Here is a 10,669-nt window from a genome sequence, read left to right as displayed (position 1 = left end):
AACTAAACTGAGCAAAATACTGAGAATTAGACGATTATCTATCCCACATGCAATGGAAGGTAGTCTCGGTTCCTAGACCTGCAGCAGCACCAATACCGTTTCAGCAAATTGCACCATATTTGTCCGCAGAGCAACTTTAGCGGAATGATTAGCAACGAGTAGAACGCCAATTGGTAGAAGCGCTGCGAAGTCCACAACACGGTGTAGCTAAGTGTTTCGCCGTCCAAAACCGCAAAGCCATAACCAATTTTCATGACGCCCATTCGATAGGAACAGGTAGGCACCGATATCTCTAACAATCCATGATTGTTACGAATTTCTTCTAGATTGAATGAAGAAATGCTGTGCCGAGTTTCTCGGCTGGTGCTCAGTGGTACGAAAACAGGTTCAACTTCAGGTACATTCTTTCTAACTATGGTGTACTTTGAGGTGTGGTCATGTGCTGAAAATATCACATCTGGTTGAAATTGCTCGATTGTCTAAAATTGCTCGATTGTTAAATTATTCGTAGTTAAGAATAACAGCGAGTTTATTTACTTTTAATGTGTATGAATCAGCGTGTTTTAGAAGACTTATATGGCTGATGAAGAAAATCAACGAACTACGATCATTATTTTCAACATTTTCATTCCAAATTGCCGCTCGAGTTATACGGTTCACGTTAAAAATTTGTATTGCATTTGGAAACATCCAAAAAGGACGTTCATTGAAGTACTGCCGAAATCGTTGAACGTTTGTATCCTTCACAGGTTCAAATCCTTCGCCGCCAATATCGTTGTCTCCTGGAATGTAAATCTTGCAAAAGGTAAATATCATACCTAGATAGAACCAACAAAATGACCAATGTCGCAAATGTAACCAAAACGAGTAAGAGTTGGTTTTCCTAGGCTGGTCTTGCAAAGAATGACTCTCACCCGTTTTGTTTGCCGTCTATTCATAATCATGACAACTCTTACCATCGAAGTGTGTGCAGTGGGTTGAGGAAAAATGTTGGCAAATCTTTGGAAATATTCCTCGTACTGGTCAGCATCTGCCACGCTCCCTTCATCCATCAGATCTCCCAAGAAACAAATAATGTCCGGCATTGAGTGTTGTACTGCATGACGGTACGTAATAGCGAGGTGCCTAAAAAGAAACGAATTTTTGGTTCTCTCACACATAAATAATGTCCGACATAATGGGGCCCTAGACTCTAGATTTCTAGCAGATTCCGTAGCAGAGCGAAGAAGTGATTTTCAGGGTACATTGTAGGTCCCAAGGTAAAGGTATTGATAACAAGAAGGCTATGAGTTGACGACTTTGCCGAAGATCGTTCCTCTCGTTTCGATGCCCACTCGAAGGATCAAATTTTGAATGTGGGAAGCCACATCTTCCATTCACTTCTTACTTATTTATTTGGTTGGCCTAAAGTCTTATGACGAGGCCTGCTTAGCATAATTCATCCATGTAATTCGGTCCATGGCAGCTGGTATCCAGTTCCGCGGGAACCCAGTGCTCGCCAGTTCTTGCTACACCTGGTCTTGCCACCTCGCTCGCTGTGCTCCTCTTCGTCTTGTTCCTACCGGTTCCTATCGATGCGAAAACCATTTTTGCAGGAGAGCTGTCCGGCATTCTAGCAACATGTTCTGCCCAACGTATCCGTCCAGCTTTAACCACGTTCTAAATACTGGGTTCACCGTAGAGACGCACGAGCTCGTGCTGATACACCGTTCTCTTGTACTACGCCAAAGATGGTTCTTAGCACCAGCCGTTCGAAAACTCCGAGTGCTTGTAGTTCCTCTTCTGGCAGTGTCCGTAGAGAACAACCGGTCTAATTAGTGTTTTGTACGGTTTGCATTTTGTACGGGGGCTCAGGTTGTTCGACCGCAAGTGTCTGTGGAGTCCGTAGTAGGCCCGACTTTCGCACTGATTATACGCCTTGTAATCTCACGGCTGGTATTGTTGTCCTCTTTTGCCAGTGAGCCAAGGTATACGAACTCGTCGACTACCTCAAGCTCATCCCCGCCGACAACCGCGGTACTGCCCAACCGCTCGGTCCCGCCCGCCAGCATATACTTTGTTTTAGACGTATTTACCTTCAACCCAGTCTTCTCTGCTTTGCGTTTTAGTCTGGTGTACTGATCTTTCACCGCCTCAAATGTTTTGCCGACAGCATCCACGTCGTCAACAAAGCAAACCTCGCATTTCGATCGCCGCTCGTCCTACTACACCTCCAAGGGCAATGTTGAATAGCAAGCAGGAAAGACATCTCCTTGTCGAAGTCCCCTGCGAGATTCGACTGGGTCCAACTATCCACATGATATTTTCACACAGCACTGGATCCCATTTATTGTAACCATGATAAGTCTAGTAAGCTTACGCCGAAAGCCGTTTTCGTCCCAAATTTTTCATAGCTCATGTCGGTTCATCCACTGGTAGTTTTTTTCCTCCTAAATTCTTAAAATTATCCAGTGAAGTGCCGTTGCTAGTGGTTCTTTGCCATTTTTGTAGAGTTCTGCCGGGAGATGGTCCTTTCTAGCAGCTCTACTATTCTTCAGCTGATTGGTTTTTCGCCGAAGAATCTAGAGATGGGGAGCCGGAACGTTTTATCGTTTGTAGACATTCCCAGGTTAATTTCCTTTGCGAACAGCTAACGTACATTGCCTCCAGCTGCGCATAGAATTCTTCGTTCTCTTCGTCGGGTCTACCTTCGTGAACATGAGTGAACATGTGCAAACATATCACCTCTGTTTTCTAACTTCTATCTCTACCTCCACGAGGTGCCGGCTGGGGTACGGTAGCCAAAGTTGCGCACCTGGTGGTACGTGTAGTAGATAAGCGAGGTATTAATAAAAGTTGGCATCCGCAAAATATGTATGCCCGCTATATACTTCGAGTCACAGGTCTCAAGCGTACATACGCACACAGGCAGACGGCAGCCTTTCCAGATAGGAAAGAGTGGAAACCGATCAAATATGATATGCGAGAATAAATTGCGTGAGTCATAGCTTTCGCGTTGGCGGTATTGAGCGAACTCTTGTCTACTTATAGAGCTGCGCGTGTGTGAGTGTGACTGAGGACTTGCGCAAGTTGGTTTTGCCTCGAGCGCTCTTTGGCGGGAGCCGATCCCGACTTCACACATACAATTTCTCTCCCGCCAATAACATCGTTAGAGAATATTCAGTAATCGGACAAGCCATCTTTATTGATGGCAATACGTTACTGGCTTCCATCGATATTGTATGTGTGAAGTCGGGATCGGCTCCCGCCAAAGAGCGCTCGAGGCAAAACCAACTTGCGCAAGTCCTCAGTCACACTCACACACGCGCAGCTCTATAAGTAGACAAGAGTTCGCTCAATACCGCCAACGCGAAAGCTATGACTCACGCAATTTATTCTCGCATATCATATTTGATCGGTTTCCACTCTTTCCTATCTGGAAAGGCTGCCGTCTGCCTGTGTGCGTATGTACGCTTGAGACCTGTGACTCGAAGTATATAGCGGGCATACATATTTTGCGGATGCCAACTTTTATTAATACCTCGCTTATCTACTACAGTACGCAACCTTGGTTGTCGTATGCAGACAGAGAAGGTGGAACACTCGCCGTGTGGTTTCCGGCTACCTAATCATGCAGTTCGGCGCAGGCTTTTCGGAGTGTGAGCACACCGGGAGAGAGTTATTTTCTCAGCTGGCTTAGCACAGAGAGAGAGAGACTCTTAATCGGTCTGTTTTACACAATCTGCAGTTACGCCCTTTGGCGGTTGGTGCCGAATTGTACGTTTGGGCAAAAATTGAGCCACGGGACCTGATCCTGCCGGGAGTGGGCAAATCAGGTGCCCCTAAGTCAAGGTCTAACTCCGTGCCGATGACTGAATGGCTGGAGGGGTGAAAACATGCCAGTCGCGAACGGAGTGCTTTGGGCATCTTGCCCCTACTGTGCCATGCGGGGCTCTGGTACGGTCGATCTTTGTTGTCCCTTGCGTTTCGTGGGAACAGCATAGTAGTCCTGCCCAATTTCCCTTATGGGTTTTACGCCAAGTGCGTTCTGGCCAACATAATTGGCTTCGCTTACAATTTGCTGTCTGATCTGTGTTGAAGATTGTTTGTGCATATACTCCGCTAGTCAAATAGTTAGAGTCGCACAAATAAATCTTCAACACAAACGGGCAGCAAATTTGTATTTATGCGAAAAACTTTTTAATGGCTCTGTCACCATCGCATTGGTTCAGGAGCCATATTTTCGCAAGGGGTACTTTCATTCGACGGATATTGGAAACCAGAACTTTGCTGTTTTCAGCAAAACTGGTATGACAAATCCTCGTTTGATGCCCAGGGCATGCATATTGTTGCATAGGTCAATTAGTGCATGCTTTATCTCTGAGTTGACTACTCGAGATATTTGTGCAGTTACAGTAAAACTCGTCGTGGATGATGTCCATAGGCGCTATGTCTACTGTTCTGCATACTTACCACACGATGAATCGTATCCTAGCGACGATTTCAGAAATGTGGTGAGATACTGCCAGTCTAATGGGCTTCCGCTCATTGTAGGCAGTGATGCCAATGCCCATCACATCATTTGGGGCAGCTCGGATATCAATCTGAGAGGCTCTAATTTGATGGAATATTTGAGTAGTACCAGCCTTGGAATACTCAACATTGGCAATTGTCCAACTTTCATACGAGCTGGTAGAGAGGAACTGTTAGATATAACACTCTGCTCTAACAGGATCAGTCATGAGTTGGCACAATGGCATGTTTCAAATGAGACACCAATATCTGATCATTGCTTTATATATTTTGATCATTTGGGTGTCTCCTTGAACGCTGCAACTTTTCGCAATCCGAGATTTTCTGACTGGGAACTCTTTGAGGAGGAACTGGCGACGAAATTTCAAGGATTCGAACCGACGATTGAGTCATCGATCGACTTGGATGTGGCTGTAGATGTCACAACATCTTTTATTGCGGAATCTTTTGAAGTAGCTTGCCCGCTAAAAACTATTAAAACGACTAGAGGAACACCATGGTGGAACTCTCATCTCGCGGAACTAAAGAAACGATGCAGGAGAGCCTGGAATAGACGTCGGAGGGATGGCGTGGAGCCTTTCAAGCAGGCCCGGAAAGCCTATGCAAAGGCTCTACGATCTTCAGCACGCACGAGCTGGCACAGGTTCTGTAGCAACGTTTCAGTTTCGGCGAGGCAAGTCGACTTAATAAAATACTGTCAAAATCGAAAGATTATCAGGTTAATAACATTCGAAGTTCGAACGGTGAATACTGTTCGAATGACAATGAAATCCTGGAATGTCTCTTTTATAGTCACTTTCCGGGCTGTGTGGAACCTGAAGTTCGAAACGATCCAGAAATCGTTTTAGGTGGCTTAGACTCATAGGCTTTTGCTCGGAGACTTGTCACAACTGAAGCGATTGAGTGGGCCGTGAACAGCTTCTCTCCATACAAATCTCCTGGAACAGATGGAATATACCCTATTCTACTGCAAAAAGGATTCAAGTACTTCAAACACATTCTGAGAAGGATGTTTGTGTGTAGTATTGCTATTGGGTACATCCCAACTCAATGGCGTGAAATAACCATTAAGTTTATTCCTAGAGGTGGACGCGCGACATACGAGCAAGCAAAAAGTTTTAGACCAATCAGTCTAACGTCTTTCTTGCTTAAATCACTTGAGCGGATTGTTGACCACCACATCCGTGAAACAAGCTTAGTAGAAGTTCCTCTTCATTCAGCACAACATGCTTAGCAAAGTGGCAAGTCTACAACTACTTTATTACATGATGTGGTGGATAAAATTGAGGTTGCTTTTTCACAAAAGGAATCTTGCTTAGGAACTTTTTTGGATATTGAAGGCGCGTTTGATAACGTATCTTTCGCTTTCACTTTGGAGGCTGCTCGTTATCATAATGTGCCTTCAATAATCATAAAGTGGATAGAACAAATGCTTAGTAACCGATTGCTTTTTTCGTCCTTACGGCAAGCAAGCATTTGGAAACAAAGTGTTTGTGGATGTCCACAAGGTGGCATTCTCTCGCCTCTTTTATGGAACCTTGTGGCGGATGGCCTACTGAGGAAACTCAATGGTCTAGGCTATCCGTCATATGGTTTTGCGGATGACTATCCCAAGTAACAATTTCAAGTTTTATTACGTTCGTATAGCGGTTTTCATGACCAATTTCATAAAACCGCTAATAAAACTATGAGCTCCACCAGAACTTTCTGATGACCGCTATAAAACTGCTTTCTGACCAAGTAGCCCACGCCTCAGAATGTTTTCATAACCGCTATAAGAATCAGTAGTAGTAGGTAGTAGTAGTAGGGGAAAGCCACCATCAGTTCAAGGAAATGCCAATGTGTGTGGGTAGAATTACAGTAGTTCCAAATTTGATTATCAAATGAATTTCACACTAATGTTGTTACAGAAGGGCCAAAAGGGATTGGACGGACCCACAAGCAGAGGCACTTGTGCGCATTCCGGGGTTCTAAGAGTCGCCTTCCAGCATTAGGATCCTTCCATGTAATAATCAATTTCGCTGTACCAACTTTAACCCACGTGATGATTTGTTTGTTTTGAATTGAGAAGTGCCATATTTGCTTCAGACCTTAAGGATTCAGGTTGGCAATCCACTCCATCATCCAGCCTTCCACATATATGATATCAATAATAATACTGTTAATGATATGATATTAAGATGAAATGCGGTATATATGGTAAAAATAGAACAATCTCACCAGCAGTCCTAATCTAACCTAATCTAAGTCCATATCTAACGGGTGGCTACGGAAGGTTCTCTCGATGGCAAAAGACCCCTTACCCCATTAAGAGAGGGGGCTCCCATACAAATCTATGCCTATAAAAATGGATTTCTGTCTGCTCTATGTTCCTTATAGAATCGAAAACCATTGTACCGCTCGGAGTGAAAATTTGCATGTAGGGGTTTTTGGTGCCAGGGAAGGTTCCTATGATGGTTAGAGATCCCTCCCCCCACTAAGAGGGGGGGCTCCCATACAAATCTATACCTATAAAAATGGATTTTTGTCGGTCTGCCCGAATGTTCCTTATAGAATCGAAAACTACTGAACCGATCGGCGTGAAAATTTGCATATAGGGATTCTTGGGGCCAGGGAAGGTTCTTTTGAAGGTTAGAGACCCCTCCTCCCACTAAGAGGGGGGGCTCCCATACAAATGAAACACAAATTTCTGCATAACTCGAGAATTAATCAAGCGAATGGAACGAAATTTTACATGTGGGTGTTTTTGGAGACAAGAATTTTTTCTATGGTGAATTGAGACCCCTCCCCACTTTAGGAGGGGGGGGGGGCTTCTATACAAACGAAATACAAATTTCCTCATAACTCGAAAACTAATTAATCAAATGGAACCATATTTAGCATGTGGGTGTTTTTGGAGGCATGAATTTTTTCTGTGATGAATTGAGACCCCTTATCTTTTTAGGAGGGGGGGCTCTCATACAAATGAAATAGGAATTTCCTTATAACTCGAGAATTAATCATGCAAATGGAACCAAATTTAGCATGTGGGTGTTTTTGTAGGCAATTTTTTTTCTATGGTGAATTGAGATCCCTCCCCTCTTTAGGAGGGGAATAATGACCCCTCTTCCGTTTAAGAGGGGGGGGCTTCCATACACATGAAATACAAATTTCCTCATAACTCGAGAATTAATTAATCAAATGGAACCACATTAGGTATGTGGATGTTTTTGGAGGCATGAAATTTTTCTATGATGAATTAGGACCCCTTACCTTTTTAGAAGGGGGGCTCCCATACAAATGAAATACAAATTTCCTCATGACTCGTGAACTAATCAAGCAAATGGAACAAAATTTGACATGTGGGTGTTTTTGGAGACAAGCATGTTTTCTATGGTGAATTGCAACCTCTCCTCGCTTTAGGAGGGGGGGCTCCTATACAAATGAAATACAAATTTACTCATAACTCGAAAAGTAATCAAGCAAATGGAACCAAATTTGGCATGTGGGGGGCTTTGGAGGCAGGATTTTTTTTAATGATGGTTTGAGACCCCTCACCCCTGTGGTAGGGGGATAAGGACTATCATACAAATAAAACAGAAATTTTTGCGTAACTCATAAACTAATCGAACTCGAGAAATTTTAGACTCTTTCATAAAACATTACTCAATAACAAGACCACCAAAAATTATCAAAAGTAACATTAGATAATTCAGCGCGAGACGGCCACAGGCCGCCAGTGCTGTCGGCGACCTGCCGTCGGAAGCGTCACTGCGGGGGGCAGCCCCCCGTAGAGATTACCTCTTTCTAGGTTTATTTATTTTCCTAGATCTACTGATCTCTATTACTTTCCTTCAGTTGGGTCACCCCTGCGAAATGGTACTTTTTACGAAAAGATTTTCCGTGAAATGGTACAGCCCGCGTAAGGTTTTTCGCGAAATGGTATTTTGTGAAATTCTATATTTCGCGTTATGGTCAACTGAGAATTGGTGTTCCGCAAAATGGTATTCGGCGAAATGGTTTGTAATGATGGCGAATATTTAAATGCTATCCGCTTTATTTTATCAAGCTAAGTAATGGGGGGAATTGTTTTCTACTTTACTGTGAGGAAAATTTGTATATTAAAACACCCATGAACTCCCCAGAAACTTGCAAAACTCAAGATTGTGACAAAGGTCATCCGAGATTCACGATTTATGTACAACACAGTTTAATTTGTGGCAATATGAAGTTTGTTAGGTCAGCTAGTATACTGATAAATTTGTATAATATTTGAAAGCAATCAAAAAATGTCTTCCTTTTATTTGTACTTTGTTATTTTGAGTTAATAGCGGCATCGGATTTTGAGGTTTGGTTTAAGTTAGAAACTGACCGTTTTTCTGTAAGTACTGGTAACTGTACTGTACTGTAAGTACTGGTTGGCACAAACTAGCTATAATAAGCGTTCAATTTACAAATCCGTGTTTCATACTTTGAGGGGAATCGCATAATTTCTGCGATACAGTATGTTCCAACTAAAAGGTTGGCGTAAATAATTTCTAGGCACAATAGAAAAGATTTGGTTGATACGTTTTAAAGAACAATAAGGGTTGCCTCAAAGGTTTTTGTACAGGCGCACTACTACAAGGGAAAAAGGGTAATTTCTCTTTATCGTTTGTAGTCGGTTGAACAATTCTTATCATGAGCTTAACCTGTCAATCTTACCTATCGGAGTCGAAATTAGCCAGTGGCCAGTACAGCTTAGTGTCGAAAGTATTCCCCAATATTTGTGGGTCTGCGACCAGCAATATCTTTAGACAGTTGTCTGAAAAACGAAACATCTCACAGTGATTTTGCTTAAGTACTTTAAAGGAATTTACCCTACCAGTTTGACATTCAATTTGGGCCCATTGCAGGCTGTGAAAAACGTGTATTAGATATTCATTGTAAACTATTAGGCAAAGCAATGTCGGTAAGTATATTTTCCAAAAGAGATGCACTCTGTAATAAAAATATTTCCAGTTTAGTTTAGATCGATTTTATCCCTAAAGGAATTCTCACTTTAAATTCCGCAATCGAATCATTGCTACCGAGGAGATATCTGCTATCTGCCTAATCACTTCCTAATGTTATTGCTTGTACAACATGTTGATGCTACCACTAGACATTACTAACTAACCAGCTGACAAAACTTGATTTGATAGACAAAATATTTTATGACATGTCGCTGCATCGCGTCTCTGATAAGGGAAAATGTGTTGGTATACGCGTAAAACATCGATAACGATAATTACTAATCACTAGGTGCTAATAATTTTGTAGAGATTTGTATGTCTCCTTGCCATGTGGATGTATCATCCCATTACTGGAACGAACAGGTAACCTAATAAATGTAATTTTTTAAAAAAATACCTAATGTATATTTTTTCATTTTTCAAGGCCTAACTCATGTTTTTTTAGACTTTGATCTTGAAATGCGGCCAGGCATTAATATTAATATTTTTTAAAACGGTGGTTTTACAATTGATGGAGGGACGGTAGGGGAAAGTAATAAAAAATGTTTGGACTGGAGGGGAAAGAGCGGGAAGGTGGAGGGGGGAGGGTTATTGGTAGCTACGCTTGACAAGTAGTCATTGTGACTCCTAGCTTTTGTCCAATGCTGGAAGGTGCATGGGTCGAACTAAGCTGTAATCTAAGATTTTAACCGGATTTGAACCGCAGAGGCGCTGGATCAATTGTATAGAACCACCGTTTCAAAAAATACTAATTTTTCAAGGCATTATACAATTAAAAGTCTGTAGGTTTCTTTGAAAATGCGTCACATGATCGTCTATCTGTTATCGTCCATGCAGATCTTTCAAGTTAGGAGACGACAATTTCTACTGGTTACTATCTATGTTCGATACAATGGATAACCTTGATCAGGAAGAGGAATTAATTTTCGAAGACCAGTAACTCCTAAAATGCTTTTGATTCATAATTATTTCTGCTTTTGATTTACATAGAGGAATTGCTTAAGTTGAAACGAACCATAGCGTGCTTCATTCATTGTTGTCATACCTAATTGAAAGGGTATGGTCCTTTTTAACCCCACGTAGTGTGCCGCATTTATAACCAGCAATAAAAGTCATACCGTATCGTAGGTCGTGTTTACACTGTAATCACCTTCGGTCTACCGGAACAACATGCTTCACCACAA

General features: G+C 42.3%; 1 protein-coding gene across 1 annotated transcript; it reads right to left on the bottom strand.

Annotated features, from left to right (window-relative positions):
- Nucleotides 1–38: 38 nt before the first annotated feature.
- Nucleotides 39–9,554, bottom strand: LOC128740258 (uncharacterized). Its single transcript, XM_053835793.1, has 6 exons — nt 9,532–9,554; nt 9,356–9,471; nt 9,196–9,295; nt 957–1,125; nt 538–795; nt 39–479 (listed from the first exon to the last, which is right to left on the bottom strand). Exons 1-6 carry the CDS (start codon nt 9,552–9,554, stop codon nt 39–41), a joined length of 1,107 nt encoding a protein of 368 aa, XP_053691768.1.
- Between the last annotated feature and the right edge of the window lie 1,115 nt (nt 9,555–10,669).

The sequence above is a fragment of the Sabethes cyaneus genome, chromosome 3 (genome assembly GCF_943734655.1).
Source record: "Sabethes cyaneus chromosome 3, idSabCyanKW18_F2, whole genome shotgun sequence".
NCBI lineage: Eukaryota > Metazoa > Arthropoda > Insecta > Diptera > Culicidae > Sabethes > Sabethes cyaneus.
The sequence above is the reverse complement of the archived record's forward strand: the minus strand, read 5'-3'. Positions and strand labels throughout refer to the sequence as shown.